The sequence below is a fragment of the Ornithodoros turicata genome, chromosome 3 (genome assembly GCF_037126465.1).
Source record: "Ornithodoros turicata isolate Travis chromosome 3, ASM3712646v1, whole genome shotgun sequence".
In the NCBI taxonomy this organism is placed as follows: Eukaryota; Metazoa; Arthropoda; class Arachnida; order Ixodida; family Argasidae; genus Ornithodoros; species Ornithodoros turicata.
In genome coordinates this window covers 4345345-4366360 of record NC_088203.1, presented here as the reverse complement: position 1 = coordinate 4366360, position 21016 = coordinate 4345345, and the positions used below count along the sequence as shown (strand labels likewise).

Sequence of the window (21016 nt, the reverse complement as noted above, 5' to 3'; positions counted from 1 at the left end):
TAGATTACGTTGAAAAATAAAACTAATTTCTCGCCTGCAAGTTCATTTTACTTTCGCGAAAAATCAAAAGTCCCGGTTTGACTTGAACGCCCCTTGTATGTATGTATGCGGTATTTAGGTGCACCAAATGACTACGCAAAAACCGAAGTTAATTGGTCGAAAATTGTGGCAAAATAGAGGTGTATGCAGGCTGTCCCAGACTTCGGCGCTTCGGGGGGAAAATGTTTCCTGAAATGGTGGAACACTACGACTACTGTTACTATACTAGCGGTAGTAGTAGTAGTACTCGTACAAAGTAGTCGTCTCGCAGTGATACGGCTTTACTTTGTGCAAGTGGTCGCGCCTGTTTGAAACGCACTGCGGTTGAAACAAGTAGTATCGAAGCATCGTCCGTGAAGGCAAAAATGGCCGCGTCGTTTCTGACCTCACATAAACGACACCACGATATTACTCAAAATAACTTTCCTTCCGTCAAAAAAAAAAGATGAAAAAAAAAGATGAAAAAAAAAAGATGAAGCTATTCCCCTCCGAAGCCGCACCCCTTCCCTTTCCAGCATCCCACTATTGACCTTCCTCTAACGCCCTCTTTCCTCCAAAAGGGGGAAAAAAAAGGCATATACTATATATTGCTCTGGTAGTATATAGAATAGCGGGGGCTTCTCTCGCCTTCAAATAAGCGCACTGTGGCAACAGCCGCCCGACAAAGAACCCCCCCCCGGAAGATGAAGGGACGGAAGACACACCGGGAATCACAAGGGGCTCCAAATAGAGCGCATGTGGTTCAGCATTGATTCTTTCTTCTTGCAAGAGGAGAGGAGGAGAGAACCCGCTGGCTACTGCTCAGCCTGATCGAACGCTGCCTCCGATGCTATATAGCCCAGGAAGGCTTCTGCGTATGCTTCCGTGGATTTTTTTTTTGTATGCGTATATGACTTTCCGTGCGCACCACTGTACACGGAAGAGTATGGTTAATAGTCTGTGCGGATGATGATGATGATGATGACGCTTGGAATTTTAATGGCGCATCGACAACACAGGGCATAATGCGCCAACACTGTGATTAAAATGAGACTATTTAAAAATAGGTGCAGTGTGTTTAAAAAGGAGAGAAGTAACATTTAAATGGGAGCCCAAAAACTACGGAAGAATGTATCTTTAAAAAAAAATTAAAAACTCTACTAAACGGGATGATAGCCTCATCACCAGGCAAGTAGTCTGTGCCGTGGATGAACGATGAGTCAGGGACAGTGGAAGCATAGAAAATGGTGTTATCGTCGTTAGATAAGAGGTGTTATAACCTTGTCACGCGAGCAGCGCTAACCGCGGTTCCACGTAACCGCGATTAGCCGCAGTCACACGGCCGGCTGGCCGACCCAACCGAGGTCACGTCGCTACATTCTTAAAAAAAGGGTGTACTTTAAGTCCTTTTTCTTGCCACATATATCACTCACTTTTGGAGAGAACAATTACTCTCAAAAAGGAGACTGCTTACTCCCTTTAGGGAGTGGTGTTACGCTCTAACTCCCTACTGGAGAGTAATACTACTCTGTGGTAGGGAGTAAGGGAGTAATGTTACTCCCTTTATGGAGTGGTGTGACGCTCTAACTCCCTACTGGAGAGTAATATTACTCTGTGGTAGGGAGTAAGGGAGTAATGTTACTCCCTTTATGGAGTGGTGTGACGCTCTAACTCCCTACTGGAGAGTAATACTACTCTGTGGTAGGGAGTAAGGGAGTAATGTTACTCCCTTTATGGAGTGGTGTGACGCTCTAACTCCCTACTGGAGAGTAATACTACTCTGTGGTAGGGAGTAAGGGAGTAATGTTACTCCCTTGTGGGAGTGAGGACTCTCCTTTTTGAGAGTAATTGTGCTCTCCAAAAGGGAGTGATATATGTGTCAAGAAAGAGGAGTTAAAGTACACCCCCTTTTTTTTAAGAGTGATAACCGCGCTTATGGGAAACCGAGCTTGGCAACCACGGTTTCGCGATTCCGATTTCCCGTCGTCAATTCGCGTGCAATGACATTTCCCGCAAATAATCACGCGCGTATCGTGCATTTCATGATTATTAAGCTTTTTTTAATTACCATCATGCCCTTTTCTTTTCATGATAAATAAACAGCGTAATCACAATATACCTGACGCCTGTGTCACAAACACGTGGTTCACTGCTAACGTGTCACAAACTGGCGTGTGACAACAACAAACCGTGGTTCACGATAACCGCGGTTTTGTCGGGTAACGGCGGTTAAGACTGCCCCGTGTGGCAGTGTTATTAGCGCAGAACCTCTCTTCTATAAGTTGAAACGGGATCATGTTAACACCTACGAGTAAGGTGCTTATTCTCTATAGCGCTTATATAGCCAGACCATCAGCGGTGGAAAGGTATAGGTATATAACGCGGTATAGGAAGGCGCATGACTGGGGTGTACGTGGTATAGGTTACGTTGTGGTATAGAGGGAGAAAATGTGGTATAGGAGCAGTAGAATATACGTAATATGGCAAGGGAGGACGAAATTGGTTATAAAAGGTTACATTGTCGTATGGGGGAGCACAAAGTTGCTATCTCTGTAGTATCGAGAAAAGACAACGTTTAGCAGACTATATCTTACTATAATAAGGTAGGAGGACATGCTATCTGGCCAACTGGCGTCTGCGGCAAGTGCAGTACTGGGTCCATAATATACTATGGGTTATGACTCAGAACAAGACAGTCAGATTACCATATCAGCATTGGAAGCAAGAACAGCGCTAGTCTCCGAAAACATTTAAGCGCACGTTACGTGTGGAAGTTGGACATTCAAGCGACATCGGCTATGAATGAGAAACCATAGAGAAACCATAGAGAAACCATAGAGAAACCATAGAGAAACCATAGAGAAACAATAGAGAAACAATAGAGAGACAATAGAGAAACAATAGAGAAACAATAGAGATTGGGGTGGAGGTTACCTTAGTAGATGTCCGTCTCGTCGCCTGGTGTTCTGCCAGGGGGTGTCTTCGTAGCGGTAGGCCTTGCGCACCAGAGGAGCGCAGGAGCAGCTCAGCTTGTTGCCCATGCCGAGGCCTGCCGCCGCCCCCTATGCTGGCCACCCGTACTACTCTTCTGTACTCAGCTCCATGCTAGTGCCTCCTGCCCTGCCTCACGTGCAGTGCCTGTCAACACAATCAACGACCATGAGGCTTACTTTCACTGGTTGGTTTGGCATTGAAGAACGGGACAAAGCAACATGGAAAACAGGCTACACAAACAAGGTTATCCAGAGATATAGTTGTGGGACAATCGCATCAGTTTGACAATACTTTCGTTTTCACGTTTACTGACCCCCCCCTTTTTTTCTATACTACGCGGGACCTGCTCCAGTACCCGCTCTCAGGGATATTCCCAGTAGATTCATCCGAGAGGTGGGGGGTCCTGGAGAGGGGGTGACGCCCATATATGGCGCATTTGTCGTGTTTTTTACCTTCCTCGCGGCATTGCTTTTGGAGGGGGGTGGAAGATCTTGGGGACATTAGGTGGTGTCGGGAAAATCCATGCCCGCTCTCCCTCCTTCAGTATCCTCCTGCCTTCGCATTGCCTCCTCTCCCTTTTTAAATTAAGAGTCGGAAGTCGTCTTCTATACTGCGATTCTCCGTTCTGCGAATTCAAGAACCCGCAAATGATTGCAGCTCACCATGGAACCTGCGGACCTAAATATTTAGACAAAAAGTGCGAGACGCTTTCCAGAAAATCACTTTTGAGAAAGATTGAGACCGTTTTGCGCTTTATTTCCAAGTTTTTCCCGTTTAGTATACGCGGGGGCGTTCAATCACAAGACGCAGCCGCAGACGACAGCTTCGCAGACGACACCGTCAGCGTCTTCACAACACGCAGACGACAGTGGTTCTTCTCCGTGGCCGCGACCGTTGAAAGCACGTTCGTGATTGGCTACGGCCGTTGAAAACACGATCCTGATTGGCTGACTCTTGATTGTTACGTCAAGTCGACGAGTGCGCAGGCTTTCTGTATACCTATAGGTGGTGTTGCCATGACACACGGTATGCCGTGAAGTCACCGAAGTCGAAGTAAGGGAGGACATGATTGGTGTGCGCAGGCGGAAGGCTACAACGTGGAAGACATTTAGAAGCTGGGTAAGTTATATCGTGGCTCTACGTAGGACAAGGTTCATATCTGGAAGGTATAGGGTACATCATCACGCGACATGGACTAAAGTGATTTATCCAGGCCCCCTCCACCAGGAGACCCCCTTAAAATAGTGAGGTTGCACAATATTTCGTCAAAAGCGCATGTAAGGACCCCCCTTGCGGGTCCCCTCCCAAGGACGAAATTCTGGATAAACCACTGCATGGACTGTTCTGCTGCAGCTAATCATCTAATTTTGTATCTCGCGGGTTGTATGGAACTAAGGAGGAGCGGCGTAGCCAGAAAAATACTTCGTGAGGGGTTCTATGGGGACTTTACATGGGAGAGGAGGATTTCCCCTCGTTTCCCTCCCCTAAATGCACTACAAAAGGTACCATTTCGGGGGGGGGGGGGGTGAACACCAAGAACCCTCCTTCTGGCTACGGCTGGTCTCCATGGTTACGTGCCAAGAACGGGGACGCTAATTGGCTGCACCAATGATTCGTCCCGTTCTTCCTCGAACGCTTTCGAGCGCTCGCAATGCAGTATAAAAATAAAAAAAACACAAAGAAAGACAACACGCGCATTGCGTGCTCGGTATGTGTGTTGTCTTTCTGCCCTTTTAATCAAGATGCAATACCAACGGTCCCAGTCAGACGTTTAAGGCTGTTTCTGTACCAAAATTATTACAAATGCTGGACGGTGCAACACATGTTGGAATCTCAGCCGCCGCAATGTGATCACTTCATCGCTGAGTGCCCTGCAACCTCTTCGAGATAAAATACTAGAAAAGTACGGTGCAGTAATTTATGTTTTACTCTTAAAACTATTTTTCGTTAGCACCCCCTAATACTACAATAATCCTGTGACCGCACTGTCAGAGATCATCCACCGTGTCCATGAAGGAAGGAACACGAGATGACTTAGGAGACAAACTGTGTATTCACACGGGCGATATCCTCACGGAAGATTCCAGTGGAAGAAAAAGAGAAAACACTGCTCACAGAGACGAAGTTGCTTCCCGTGTTATGTTGAGCATTCACGCAGTGCGGAATATCGAGAGTGGCGTACTGCGCACTTAGCAGACGACAATTAGCAGACGACACCGTGAGCGTCTTTCTTGTCGTCTGCTACGGAATATCTTGTGACTGTGTTGCAGGGTATTCCCCACGGTTAGCAGTGCACGCCCACAAAGCTATGACGTTTTTCGCGTCTTCCGCTTCTGCGGGGAATACACGGAGAAGAGAAGAGAAGACGTAAGCAAAAACCAGGCAACTCACGAAAGTATGAAGGAGGAGGAGTTTTAGCTTTGCGCGAAACCTTGTACGTGCCACGTCACGTGAGATAGCCAATGAGAGGGGACCATCCTTACATGCTACGGGCACATTATCCATAAATTCTAAAATCATCTTGGGCTGACTTCACAGAGTACTGGGCCGACGTTTGAGAGCCTCGAGGAAACTCGGGGAGAACATCCAGACAGCACAGTCTATGCCGGAAGGAGCCCAGGATAGCAATTATTCACCCACGCAAGGAGAGCCAATGACAGGTCATAACCGAAAGAGGTCTGTCAATTCTCAAGCAGTCGTCAGGGTGCCCAAATAAAGAGGAATAAACCAAGTTGTGGTTGGTTGGGGTGGCGGACGCGGGGACAAGGTTGACTAACAGCGCGCCGCATCGCGGAAGATGGTGTGTGTATATTTTGGTCGACCCTGACGTCAGCAGGTTCGTTTTTTGGGTCACTCCATCTCCCTGTGTTGATCCTCTCTGTATTATGCACCTATAAAAACACATCGAGATATTTTGGAAGGGGGGGGGGGGGCGTAGGATTTATTCCGAAGACGACCCTCGACTTAATGTGCTTTTGAAACGCGCATGTGCACGCGGTCTTTGAAAATGGCAGGTGCGTGAGCTCGCACTGTTAACTTTAATTGAAGTACACGGATGATACTTTTTTTTACTCCACGTTAGCACGGGGGGGGATAGCAGGAAGGGGTGGGAGACGTGAGGATAAGCACGCGTCCTGCACCGACGTCCGTCTGGGAAGTCAGCTCGCTAACGCACGTGAAACGCACTAGAAGACTAGCAGAAAGGTACGTAGCAAATCGCAGAAGGACACAGTAACCGGCAGACTATAGCCGACGGTATAATGTAGTAGGACACATACTGCTTTGCGAAACGACACCGAGTACCTATGCAGAAACAGAGGCGACGCAGAACAAGCGCGCGTAGCGGTACGGAGTTACACTTCTACAAAGAAAGCAGAAATCGTCGCGAAACGCCATGAGCAAAAGCAAACAGACGACACTGCAGTCACACATATACCTGAAACTGAATTCCAACAGTGATCGCGTACTGACTTTTTCTTTTTAAGGTTCTAAATACAAACCTTAGCTTTTTATTTCCTTATATACACTTCTTTACTCTACTTTCGGTTGTTATCAAACCGAAAGACAGCGAGAGAGCAGCGACAGCGCCCCAAGCGGCGAAAGCGTGAAGCTCGCTCACACAAATGCAGGAAGCAGACGACGGAAGCGATTTGAGAACGAGAGTGCGTGACGAAAGGAAACAGAACAATGGCTGCAGGGCGCAGAAAAGATGAATCGGCAGAATGAAGAACCAATGCGATTAAAGAATGAAGTAATGATGATTTTGTGTGTGTATGTGTGTGTGTGTTGGATGAGGTTCAGACAATGGAATAGTGACTGACTGCTAACGGCTTCTTAAAAAGAAGCAGGAAGCAGAAAGAGCACTAGAAAATTCCTAATTTGTGATGAAGTGGCGTACAGCTTGTGACAAACGTTCACGGAACACCCGGGTGTCACGTTTCTCCATTGGGGCGACACCCTATAGCAACAAACACCGAGCGACACAGAAACTGAGAGATGAATAGAGAGGTAGCAAGCGAGCTGGTGGTATAGACCCATAACTTAAAAGCCCGAGACTAGGGGACAAAAAAACGACAACACAGATAAGGTCTCTTGTCTGTGTTGTTGTGTGTCTGTCTTGTCTCAAAAGACCTTGTCTGTGTTGTCGTTTTTTTTTTGTCCCCTAGTCTCGGGTTTTTAATTTATGGATGCTTCTGCGTTTCATCATTCTGTACTTTTACCTCTCAGCATTACCTTAATGGCGCGCCGACCAGTTTAACAGGACCTAAGTATTTCTGAATTCGATGCTAGCTGAATTCGATGAAACTTCGCTTAGCTTAACTAAGCTTGCGATTATAGCATACATGAGCTGAAAACGCGGTTAGCTTCATCTGAGCTCAACACCACGAGCTTAACTGAAACAGCTTTTTTTTTCTTTTTCTTTTTTGTGGACCCGATTTCTCAATGAAGAAAGGCTTAGATGAACCTGAGGTCAATTGAATCGGAGTTGACTCCCACGAATTATTATGTAGTGAGCGCTTCACCTGTATGAAGCAAGAGGGCGCTGAAAGCAACACTGCTGACGTCATCCGGCATGGAAGAATGCAAGCTACCTAGCAGACGACAATGCTGGGTGACGCCACAGTATCTTCCTCTAGGCGAACCGCTGAGCGCTTTTCATTTTGGTTTCGATTTGGTATTGTCATCATTTACGAATTAATTACTCGCACAAAATGAATGCGAACGTTGTATTCGGTATCAAGGGAACGGTCCGTGTTCGGTATGATGCTCACCTAATTTTTTTTCGAATCCTTGCGAAGTCTCCATTTGAAGAATTTTTTAAAAAATTGCCTTCGAGCTTCTCATACATCGCGAGACGAAAGCAGCCACCCACGGCACCCTTTCATGGCAGCCATCTGTGCATATTCAGAATTGCGACTTTTGACCTATCGGCACCGAGGACGTGCTGTAGTATATTCCTCAGTGCATAATGGACGACACGCAGTTCGGCGAACGCTTTCATCCCCCACGTGAACTTCAATCCTGAACCACCATCGACGAAATGGCTTTTCCTGTGACCTTTACACGACTCTTCGCAATATCGCTCCAATAGCGTCGATGCGCGTGAATGAATTTGTTTTCCGACTTTTCGTATGCTGACATCAATGACATTCATTCCGCGACAGAGCGTGTGAAGCGACGGGAGCGTACTGCGTCGCACGTTCACATTTCTTTTGATTCCGTGCCAGCTAGCCCCGCGAAACAACTATATACAGGGTGTTTCAGTTAAATCCCCGGGCTAAAGAATTCGCGAACGGGTGCACCAATCCACGAGCTTTCTTTTTTACAAGTATCTCTGTCCGATACCACGTACAAGCTGCATACCGTGTGAATGAGTGGGAGGCGCTCATTATTAAAATAAAAATGCAAATGAGTTTCGTAAAAAAAGCGTAACTTCTAAAGCAGGGCGCTGTCGGCATTAAAATGGGTACTACCCCTTTTGGGACCTTCAGTGGACACCTTTTAGAGAAAAATCTGCCACCGAAGCGGGTCATTTGTTGCAGTAATTAATTGGTTTCGGTTTACGTATTTTTTTTTTTGCGGCTGGTCGCGGCGAAGCGCAAAAGGGCGTATTTCATTGGTGTAATTCATTGGTGTAATTCATTGGTGTAAGGACGTAATTCATTGATGGATAAGGGAGTGAAAGAGCGTCCTTTTGCGCTTCGCAGCGACAAGCCGCGACAAAAATACGTAAACCGAAACTAATTAATTACTGCAACAAATGACCCGCTTCGGTGGCAGATTTTTCTCTAAAAGGTGTCCACTGAAGGTCCCAAAAGGGGTAGTACCCATTTTAATACCGGCAGCGCCCTGCTTTAGAAGTTACGCTTTTTTACTTAACTCATTTGCATTTTTATCTTAATAATGAGCTCCTCCCACTAATCCACACGGTGTGCAGCTTGTAGGTGGTATCGGACAGATACTTGTAAAAAAGAAAGCTCGTGGATTGGTGCACCCGTTCGCGAATTATTTAGCCCGGGGATTTAACTGAAACACCCGGTATACAGGGTGCCTTTTTTTTAATACAGATTTTTCATTTAAAAAATTACAAGGGCTATAGACACCCTGTTTGCACTACTATCATCTCTGGGCAGGCGGACGTTCTTGGCCATCTGTTGCTCAACCGTCAATGACTTAAAATCGTTAATTAACTTTTTAATTATAAAAGCTACAAGGTCGTTCCGATGAGAACATCTGGTCCCTTCGGTCACCTGATATCGTTACCGTTTTCAGAACAAAAATCCGTTCGATAAATCGCCCGCAAAAAAAATTCGTGAAAGAACACAATTTTTTTCTTTATTTTGTTCATTGCGCATCTTCGGAGACGCGTCTTTCCTTCACCCCCAATGTGAGAGGGTGAAGGAGCACAGTGCCGCCTCATGCGTCGAAGATGAGCTCGAACTTGCGGAAACAAAACAAAAAGAAATGTGTCTGGTGACGCTACCCGAACTGCCCTTATCTTGGGTTGCATTTTCTGTTTTCTTTTGATCTTTTTGCAGGACGCAAGATCGTGTGCTCTTTCACCCTCTCACATTAGCGGTGAAGGAAAAAACGCGTCTCCCAAGAAGATGCGCAATGAACAAAATAAGGGGGAAAAAAATGATGTTCTTTCACGAATTTTTTTAGGGCGATCTACGGAACGGATTTTTGTTCTGAAAACGGTAACCGTATCAGGTGACCGAAGGGACCAAATGTTCTCATTGGAGCGACCTTGTAGCTTTTATAATTAAAAAGTTAATCAACGATATTTATATAATTAGTCAATCGACGGTTGAGCAACAGATGGCCAAGAACGTCCGCCGGCCCAGAGTTGATAGAAGTGAAAACAGGCTGTTTATAGCCCTTATAGTTTTTCATGAAAAATCTGTATAAAGAATAAAGACACCCTGTATATAGCTATGGGCAGTGCGCAGAGTGATGGGGGACGGACAGTGGAGAGAAGGAAGAGAGTGGGCGACAGGGGGCTAGTATGTGTCCTGTGCCGGCTTCAGGGGGATCCGCAAAATTCTGACGAAACACTCAGCAGAAACTTAAACAGCAAGGTCGCGGGGGTGCGGTTCGAGCATCACCAGTACTCAGCAATCAGCATGACGTCATGCGCGCTAGAACCTTGTAGATGTTGAGTAGGCAAGCGCCACATTCGAGAAATGTACGTTATGAAACAAAGTCTATGCGCCATGTTGAGCAGCCGGAAAGAATTTTGGCTCCAAAGATTTTACGACACTTGGTAGAAACTTTGCTCACCTATGCTCTGTCGATATAAAGTACTGATAAAGAAGGGATAATCGTCCTCCGTGCTGAAAAAGTCTGTGTCTGGGGCAGTGCGACAAACGGCAACGGTACACACAAACACATTGCTGACCGGAGACTGTGCTTTTATACCTTTTTTTCTTCTGGATAACACATATGGTTAAGATTCCAATATGTGATGTACCCTGCAGCATTTATAATATTCTCTCTTCCGCTTGCACAGCCTTCAGATCATCACTATAGCTAAGATGTTCATCAGGAAAAGAGTACGTCCCTGTATGCATCTCCTTACTCCCTAGAAACCACCGCTGAGTGGTGCATTGCACGGAAGGGACGCTCACCGTCTATAGGTAGGTCGTTTACGAGGAAGGGTTGTGCGCATGCGCCCTTCGAGCGCCGCATTAGTGCCGGCTGAAAAGTGCACTCGCAACGAGGTCGTCAAGCGGGAGGACTATACGGCTCGCAAAGTCATGCCGTGATCGTTGTCGTCTGAATATTTCAGTGGGCTCACCGTTTGGGCCACGTGCCGCCCTGTCTGCTAAGGGTGGCCAATTTGTAAAATAAATTTACAACCTGCTAGCAAATTAGATAAGAAATTTTGTTACGGGGATTTCGAGAGTGGTCACGCGTTCAAGACGTCACCTGTGCTGGGGTGCAGGGATGGGCAGTATTTAAATACATTGTATTTAAAATATAAACACATGTATTTAAAATACGTATTTAAGTACAGGCAAGATAAACGTATTTATATTTATATTTAAATACCGTTTTAGGTGTATTTATATTTAAAATGCACTTAAATACACATATCTCATCCTCCCGTATCTGTGTGCTTCTCTCAAGTTCCACATTGTTAGCCTCCAGCAATGAAGGGTATCTTGGTTAGACGTTAGACTAATTTAAAAGAATAATGTGTCTAGACGCCTCAAAGTATTTACGGAAGTAGTTACAGTATTTAAATGCTGTCTTAATGTATTTGTATTTAATTACTTTCATCATAAAGTATTTATAGGCAGTATTTAAATACATGAAAACATGTAGTATTTTGTATTTATATTTAAATACCCGAAAAGCGTATTTATGCCCATCCCTGCTGGGGTGTATGCAGCGTGCCGGACAATGTGAAATTGAAAAAAAAAAAAAAAATCACTTTTGTTCTCTCGTCCGCGCTGTGCAAAATCGAGGATAAAAATTATAAAATCGCTAAAACGGTGCTAAAAACAATAAGGCCGACACAGGGCGGACGCACTACTTGCAGTGCGTCCGTCCGTCCTGTGGCATCCGTTCTTGGGCAATTTCGGAGTTCAATTCAAAAATTTAACTTTCCGTCAATTGAAATGACATAAAAATGTTACCAATATGTGGCAAAGGTTATTGGCAGGAAAAAAATCCCTTGACCGCATGTCTCTCCGGGGCTTACGCTTTTTACAACGAATTTCTATCATGGTTGGTGGACCACCCTGTATATACAATATTAGCGGAAGAGGAAATAGCTGAGGTTGACGACATCGACGGGGATGACAAGCACACATTGACTTACTTGTGCTTTTTAAGAACTGTGCATGGTCATGTGTCTACACGCGCCCTATGCGTCTACAGAATGTGTATGCCTCTTGAGAATTGTGGTCACATAGGTCAGGGGTATAGACCTTTTGAGAACTATAGTTAATCACTACCCGAGCAGCACAATGTACTTAAAGTCGAGTGCAATAGGGGTGGACGGTATGTGTCTTATCAATGTTCTTTAGTTTCACGAGTCTGTTCAAGGTCTTCCACCTACCCGTCCACCCCTATTGCACTCGACTTTCAGTACATTTTGCTGCTTGGGTAGTGTACTTGTAATATTTCAGCTTATACTCCGGTCACTGAACGTCACTTCGAGTGAATGACATTCACGCTGAATGTCATTCCTTCGTGCTGCGTAGAGGTGCACAGAAAAAAAAAAGAAAATCCGAAAATTATGCCACATCCATACCGTATTTGTTCACCTGAGATTTCTCAACGGTTTTTGCCTCTGGTAACACTCGTACTGTACGTCGCCATCTTTTGTATTATTTTCCGCGGCCTCGCAGGCCTCTCTAATAAGAATTTGTATTTCCTCCTCACCACCTTCTTTGTCCCCTTTCTCCTGATGTGTACATTAGCATAAATATATCTACCAAGTGTTCAACGTATCGTGCCTGATGAAGGATGGACTCCGTCCGAAAGATGTACAAACAAAAGGATATGGGTCTTTGATACCGATGTATGAACCAAGATACAGTAACAAGTACAACATGGAACGAAATGGTAACCTATACTTGTAGTACAATACAAATATACTGCTGCAAAAATTACACGGACCTAGAAAATGTATATACTGGCGGATTTGTTTAACAGTAGTGCTGCAGATTAGCGGAAATTTATTTATTAACAACTGGACAACGATACGATAATCGCTGCTCTAGGGGCTCATAGAAAACAGCATGGAAGCGAAATTCCCAGCTGTGAATGCGATGATATCCAGGTTAAAAGCACGCTCAACAAATAACCATGGCCTACAGGAAACTCGGGCGCTCAAGCTGACTGCGCTCTAAGAATGATTACAGGCTTCGAGCCCCATAGATCCCAATTACTCCCCATATAGTCTACCGACTATATGGGGAGTAACTGGGAGTAATGGGATGTAATGGGGAGTAATAGACGTGTTACGTGTGTCGTCTTCCGTGTCCCTGTCTCTCGGTCTTCTTCATGGATCTACACCCTTTATCTTCATGGATCGAACCCTTTCCCTGGTTTCATAAGCTTCCTTGCACTTAGTCCCGAGAGAGCAATTAATGGTGATCCCTAAAAGGGGCTAAGCTTACTCCTCGTTTTCCTTAGCGAGTGTGGGAACAATGGTATAGCATTCCCAGAACTGCGGGACACCTACCCTTGAAGTTGGCTTAACCTGCGTTCTCGCCGCCCTTCATTGAAGCTATGCATTCCGTCTGCTTTCCATAGAATACCCATTAGCACTGAGGGTTTGGAAAAAGTGTCCACAAGGTTCCTCGATCGTCCACAAGTGGATTGGTAGCTCAAGACCGTCATGTTTTTTTTTTTTCTTTTTATTTTCGCCGTGTTGGCTTCATGGCAGAATGCATTGGCATGTCTTAGTCCTTTAATTACGTCAAAACCAGGGCTTCCGAAAAAAAGTGTCCACATTGCACATGGAAGACTGACCTATCTTCTGGCCTCTGCAACTTTATGCGCAGTTGCAGGAGGTCCTTTTTTTTACCCACGACGAAAAAATGACACGATAGACCTATACGGTTTACGGAGTATATTTCTAACCAAATTCCTCGCGCATGTCGTGTTGCGTGTTGTAAATCGCATGTATTGGCCGACAACTTTTAATGGCGATCTTTGTTCTTAATACATTTGACGTTACTCTGTTTTACTGCACCTCTGTCGTCCGAGAGTACACAGTTCGTGCAAGAGAAATTAAGCGAGTGAGTTCCCCTTAGCTTAGAGAGAATGTTGTTTTCGTCTATAATGGCATTATGTGTTCCCGTATAGCAGTGAAGGGAATTACATACAGTGTGAATTTCATGAATCTGATGTTGTGAAGTTTGGAAGACAGCGTATTGAACACAGACGAAATAATATAGTCTTATATGTATAGAGTGTGCAATGATGAGGTCAGTTTTCGTTTATGCCGCCGCAGGTAGCTGCTCCCCTATAGAATAAAAGCGCTCCATACCTATACATTTACTATAAACATAGCATGCTTTCATGGATAACGCACATCCATGGCAAATGATTAGACTCATTTCGACTGCTGTAAGAATTATCTTAAATTACACGTGGTGCCAGACCAAGGACTCCCTGCAAGCATGCTAAACGACTGACTATCTTTGATGCAGGTTATCGCGAAGATAACTGTCTTGACATCATCATCCTGAACACGGTATTCGCCATAGCCCTGCCATTTTATACTATCCCTACGCTCACAGAGTATATTGCACGCTTCGCCGTGAAAATTACCTTCACTGCCTTCTAGTAATGGATAGCTGTTTTGCTGTTTTTAGAAAGGCAGTCACACCATATATACTCCGTACCTGTTGCAAGGCAGCGGCGAATCCACACGAGGCTCGGCGATGCTTCGCTCCAACACTAGGCCTAAGCCACCGTTCCCGAGCACGATTATAATCCATATCAGACGTTGTAACTTATCGAGAGCTCCGCCATTCGTGAGATACGCAGATAAAACCACGTCGAACAGTGCATCGTTATCTGCCGTTGATGTCTGGCGTTGCGGTCGCCGCGTTTAATATCTGTCACAGCGCCATTTGCCCGTCGTCGTCTGCGTAACAGTTTGCAGACGGCAGCTCTTCTGCACCAGCATTGCCAGTCGCCGGCCAAACTGTTATAATCCGTAAATTTCACCACTGTCCTCGCAAGACGGACATCGCGCGTCGTAAACTTCACTCTTTAAACACACACCAGCGTTCCGTTCGTGCACTGCAGCCATTGCAGAAACCACCGTCGTCTGACAACGTGCGCGCTACAGACGACGGAAAAGCGACTTAGAATCCCACGCTCCTCGCGCCGGGTATCTGCACGTGACAGAGTTCTAATCCAATGTTAGCGCTAGATTTGTGCCTTTTTACGATTAAAGTGGACAGTAAGCCGCACGATTTCGCAGACGAAAACGTGCAGTTCTACTAGGCCTATAGTTCCGTCGGGACAATGAGCGCTACCTAACGGCGATGTCGCACGCCACCCAACGTCAAGACCCGCAATGCTTCTCGCGTAGAACACCTTTGATGGTGCGCATCACCGCCCGACTTTCTTATCAGTTGGTAAAGTGAGATAAAATGCGTGAGCAGCGTATCTTATATCGACTGAGCTACGCAACACGTACCTACGGTACCAACCACGAGCTTGCGCCAAACGCGCTAGACTCGTTCAAAGCATGACTACAAACGATTCATGTCTGCTGTTGTTAAGACTTCCTAGTTCAGTCAACGACCCCCCTGGCGTTTTCTTAAGAGATGCATTCGAGACAAAGCATGATAATAAACGTCATTACACCTAAGAGCACACGCGAAATGATCAGTCAGAAAGAGCCGATGGCTGTTCTTACCTTTTCCAGTTAACGGAACACGTCCGTAGGATCTGTCCGACCTGCCAAATTGACTCATCGAGGCACACGCTCGCTCATAACAAGGAGCGCAACCCTTCTGGGGTAAAAAACACCACACGGCCGGCGTTTCACCTTCACTGTCTCACATCCATGCAGCATACAAGGCAGGTGGCGATGCGAGCCAGAAATTTCACCACAAAACCGACGGGGAAATCCTTGAGCGCCGGCGTCCGCCGTTAAAAATCACACTGTTTCGTTTTGGGAGTATCGTCTGCTCTTCTTGGCCGCTCGTAGACTGTACAGCTCTTTTCGGATATTTCACTAGTATCGTATAAAAAAGGAAGAGGAGGGGGACTAGGGCATCATCCTTGGTTGAAGTAGGCCCAAGATGCCCGGCTATGCTCAGTCAGCTTCCCGCGATCCGGCAGCACCGCAGCTAGAGCGCATGCGCGAGAGAGCGAAAGCAGACGTCGCCTGGGCAACCGTCCTCGTCGTCTGCTAGCTCGCCGCTTTCAAAATCAATACGTGGCGGATTTTTCAATCAAAGAGGGATGTGCAGGAAGAGATGCAGGAAGGTCCTCGGACAGCGGAAGCCAGATTTCTGTGTGTGTGTGTTCAAGATGTTCGTCGAGTAAGTTCCTTTTTCGGCTTCTTGCAGTTCCATCTGCTAGTTTGTGGTGCCAACTTTTGTGTCGTCTGCTCAGACTGTTGTGCGTCGCAAACGGGAAGTGTGCGCCAGAGATGAGGGAGAAGGGATGTAGGGGATGAAGAGGGCTGCTGTGCGTCTTGTGGGCTTCATGCTTTGGATGTTGTTGATCAGCTGATTGTTCGCGTGGTGTCCGTTATGAGTAGCCGACGCGTAGTTCATAAAATTGAGAGATGGTTGTGTCTGTGTTGAACGCCTTCAACTAATGACCGAGCAGTGTACAATGACACTGAAGCCCGAGTTACCGTTTTGCGAAGCGGTACCAGGAAAACTTGAGAGGTATAAACGAAACGGATTCCATTGCATTCCACTGCAGTACAGATGTGACTACGTTGCTCCTTCTTGACGAATTGTCATTGAATAATCATAAATGTCCGCGACAGTTATAATATTCTACATCGTGTGGACAAGACGTTGCTCTTGAACTGCATACCGCGTCTTATCCATTCCACAAGTGACGACTTCTTAAGTGAGGTACTTCGAAAGATAAAAACATATACCATTCACCAACCACTCATGAAAAGCGTCCAAGTGGATTTGAGGCGTCAGCCGAGGTACCAGCAACATGGAATGGTCCAATTTCCTTGGACGCTTGATTCTACATGAGGGGCGTTAAGTACGGGCTGTTGTATGTTGAAATTTCAGAATACGTTCAAAACCCTCTGGTGGGAAAAATATTCAGTTTTGTCTTACCCGACGTCAACAGTGTAATAAAGGAACATGAAAATAAGTCACTAACCTTTCACTTCATGTCACTGATGCAAAGCATAAAGATATGCGAAATATATTTATTTATTAATGATGGTACGCAGTGCTGGACAAAATTCTGGTGATAGACACATGACAAAACGGATGGTACTACACCTCGCACACACAAAAGCACTTTGCGAGAGCGATTTTGAACAAATCCTAGAGAAGGACATTCTAATGAGACACAATCCCTGGAAAGTACTACTGGGATCTACAAGGAAGACAGGTTATTTTAACTCTGGGAGAAGCACATTTACATGATAGAACCAGAAAAAAAAGTGAAGTCAAAGCCGAAGGTATGTACTTCCTACGCAAATAAGATTCGAAATGCTCTGCTTGACGGGTATGTGTAACTGCTAGTGATCCGGCGAGAAGAAAGGGGAAATCCCTCGTAGAGGAGATGGGGCAGTCCTCTACGTAAGACCTGATCGGCGATGATGCAATGTGCTGGGGAGCTTCTCAACCCGTGGCTACACAGCAGGACGTTGCCGATAGAACTGACGATCCAGCGCGGTAGAGCGTGACAACAAGGCCACATCGTCGTCGTCCACGGGCCGCCACATCCGCCCCCTCACTCTCGAAGGACATGTGAAAAGTATGCCATTTTGTGGCACCCTGTAGCACAGTTTTCGTAGGCTACGTAGGTTTCCCCGTAGGTTTAACGGGTAAAATGCGGGTGTACCCGCACTCCGTGGCTAACTACGCGATCCCTGTCTGTCACACGCGAGCTCAGCAGTGCCCTATGTCGTTGGCCGTATAAATCCATGTACCACACTGCAGCAGGCAAGTGCTGGCGGGCGAGTTCGATTATTAGTGCAGACATATATGGCTGTCTGTCGAATTGCAGTTCTATTGGCATACGATTGAAGCCGTCCGAGACACGTAGCCAACACTCAGAATTTCCATCGTTTTAAAATAGAAACAGCGGTGCAGTGGACGAGGAGCACTTCCCCCTGCGGGTCCCAATGCGGCTATACACACAGCACTGCGGGTGCGGGTCGCTCAGATTAAACTCTTGCGGGTGCGAGTCACACACGCGCGGGTACTCTGCGGGTGCGAGTCCGAGTTTGCTTACCCGCACCCACCTGCACTGCATGCGTCTCGCACGATACCGTCTGTGGAGCGATATTCAGCGCGAAGTCATGTAATGACGCCTTCCGTGGAAGGCGTATCCGTGCCCTGCTTCAAAAGGGATTAGGTGAACCTGAACCTGTGACGTAGGATGTATAGGACCACGTGCTCGATCGCCACTTTCGCCCTTCTTTCGGAGGCATACTCGTAGCCCTGCTTCAAAAGGGATTAGGCGAACCTTAAAGGAGCTCTGAAAGCCATCTCAAAAACTTTCCGTTCCGAACGCGTTGCGGAAGCAGGTAACTTAACTTGATGATTAACACGAAAATTTTCTCTGTACGCGATATTTTTCGTAGAAAAAAAAGAAAGAAAAAGACACTAGAACATCGACGCGCGCACTTTCATGGATGTGGCTCATTACATAATGGTCGCATTGTATTGCACGCCATAATACTGAGGAATAAAGAATTATTCTTGTACATGTCGTACTTACCCGAGCAAAGCGCTGACGTCACAGGGCTCAGAGTTGCGTCTATTCCCATTGGCAGTCGTAAGCACGTGACTTCTCGTTCGTTGCCTCACTGGCGGCGGTGAAGGTCGTGGTGTCCGAACCGCCATGAGTTTCGGATCAGCTAGCGTGGCTCAATGTGACGTCGAGACTGGAAGGTACCCGGGTTCGAATCCCGGTACCGGCTGTCCTGTCTGGGGTTTTTCTTCGGACGCCTTCAGACATACGGTCAGCATATTTCCGTTAGAAGTCGGTCCAGGTGGCACATTCCCCAACGTATGCCCACCTCTGCGTGAGGCCGATATAACGGCGAGCTCTTTCACCACCATGAGTTTCGGCATCCGTGGTGCCCACTTGTTCCCGCTTCCATTACCCTCTTCGCTGTGAAACTTTCAATACGGGTTCACAGTGGTGAAGAGAACCGTGTTACCTGCCAACTTGGGAACATCCAAATTAGGGAGATTTCAAAAGCCGAGGGTGGGGGGGGGGGAGGGGTAGGGAAAGCCGTTGCTGGGTGGCTTTTATTTGCATATGTAACAAGAGCACACTTCACCCCAGCAGGCTCATCGGGCACAAGTTTTGCAGCAACAGACTTTGCCCTCTCCAAGAAACTATCTGGGTGTCAAGCTGTGACAAGGCTATGACAAAGGACTCTGCTGCTGCTCAAAAGGACGTGAGGACACAAAACTATGTCTCTGTTCTCTTTGCGAGGTACGCAAGGTCGAAACAGCTATTGCAAAGGCACCTTTGTCGCCCGAAAATATGGAAAAAATGCCCGGAAACTAGAATGCAAGAACTAGAACCATGACCCTGAACTCTGTAACACAGAGGCTCCGGGAAAGTGGCAGCGACGCCAATGGCAATTGGGCTGGTGTTGGATTGACGTTTTCGTCTGTGTGCCCAGAGAAAAGGCAGGAGTTTGAGATATAGAGAGGGAAACTGCATTTTCCGGGAGCTTTGCTTCTCGGCCGTACAATCGTACAAACCGGTCCGAATCCGGGAGTCTCCCGGATGAATAGGGAGAGTTGGCAGGTATGCGTTTATCTGGGATGACCTGTCACAACCCTCTTAACTTGCGACGTTGGGATGTATGAGGATCCACGTGCTCGATCACCGCTTTCGCCCTTCTGTCAGTGGCGTATCCGTAGCCACAGCCGTTCCGAGGGGCGTGCGTGAGTGGCAGCCGCGCCCCGGGGCGCTTTCCTCAAAAGGGGCGTCGGACGACAGGTGTCCTGAAAGCTCATATGTTTGCGAGTAAAGCGAAAGTCGAGAGAATTTACTACACTGCAGAGTTTAAAACGGAGCTAGGAATAAGTGCGGAACATACGTTTCAGAATTGTTTGAATTACCAGCAATCCGTGCACAGCTAAACAAAATGGTGAGCACACGTGGGTAAATTCTATGCTTACTTTTCTTTTGCGGCTATGATGCAATCCTTAGACAGTGCTTCGGACGCGGGGGGTGGGGAGGGGGCTTCATGGTCATCGTGCTCCACTTGGAAGTTGGCTTCGGGACGGCACTGTCCGTAGCCCTGCTTCAAAAAGAATTAGGCGAACTTGAACCTGAGACGTGAAAAGTAGGACCACGTGCTCGATCGCCGCTTTCACCCCTGTGTCGGAGGCGTATCTGTGGCCCGCTTCAAACGGGATTAGTCCAACCTGAACCCAGGGATTTTCCCAGCACCCCCGAAAAAATCTTGCAACACTCCTCAAAATACCGACCAGAAAGGCCAAAAACGCCACAAGAGCAGCAGATATGGGCGTCACCCAACCCCGAGACACCCCCATCATGAAAATCCTGTGAATACGCCAGCCTGAACCTGTGAAGTGGAAAGTAGGACCACGTGCTTGATCGCCACTTTCGCCCCTCTGTTGGAGGCGTATCCGTAGCCCTGCTTCAAAAAGAATTAGGCGAACATGAACCTGAGACGTGGAAAGTAGGACCACGTGCTCGAAAGCAGCTTTCGGCCCTCTGTTGGAGGCGTATCCGTAGCCCTGCTTCAAAAAGAATTAGGCGAACATGAACCTGAGACGTGGAAAGTAGGACCACGTGCTCGAAAGCAGCTTTCGGCCCTCTGTTGGAGGCGTATCCGTAGCCCTGCTTCAAAAAGAATTAGGCGAACATGAACCTGAGACGTGGAAAGTAGGACCACGTGCTCGAAAGCAGCTTTCGGCCCTCTGTTGGAGGCGTATCCGTAGCCCTGCTTCAAAAAGAATTAGGCGAACATGAACCTGAGACGTGGAAAGTAGGACCACGTGCTCGAAAGCAGCTTTCGGCCCTCTGTTGGAGGCGTATCCGTAGCCCTGCTTCAAAAAGAATTAGGCGAACATGAACCTGAGACGTGGAAAGTAGGACCACGTGCTCGAAAGCAGCTTTCGGCCCTCTGTTGGAGGCGTATCCGTAGCCCTGCTTCAAAAAGAATTACGCGAACATGAACCTGAGACGTGGAAAGTAGGACCACGTGCTCGAAAGCAGCTTTCGGCCCTCTGTTGGAGGCGTATCCGTAGCCCTGCTTCAAAAAGAATTACGCGAACATGAACCTGAGACGTGGAAAGTAGGACCACGTGCTCGA

General features: G+C 46.9%; 1 protein-coding gene across 1 annotated transcript in view; it reads right to left on the bottom strand.

The window, feature by feature from the left end:
- The window catches only part of LOC135387858 (protein still life, isoform SIF type 1-like), a 166889-nt gene extending 151068 nt beyond the window's left edge, over nucleotides 1–15821 (bottom strand). Inside the window, exons 1-2 of the mRNA XM_064617029.1 lie at nucleotides 15410–15821; nucleotides 2953–3156 (exon numbers count right to left, since the gene is read on the bottom strand). Of these exons, the coding sequence (XP_064473099.1) occupies nucleotides 2953–3059 (107 nt within the window). The 5' untranslated portion in view covers nucleotides 3060–3156; nucleotides 15410–15821. The remainder of the gene's footprint in view (nucleotides 1–2952; nucleotides 3157–15409) is intronic.
- Between the last annotated feature and the right edge of the window lie 5195 nt (nucleotides 15822–21016).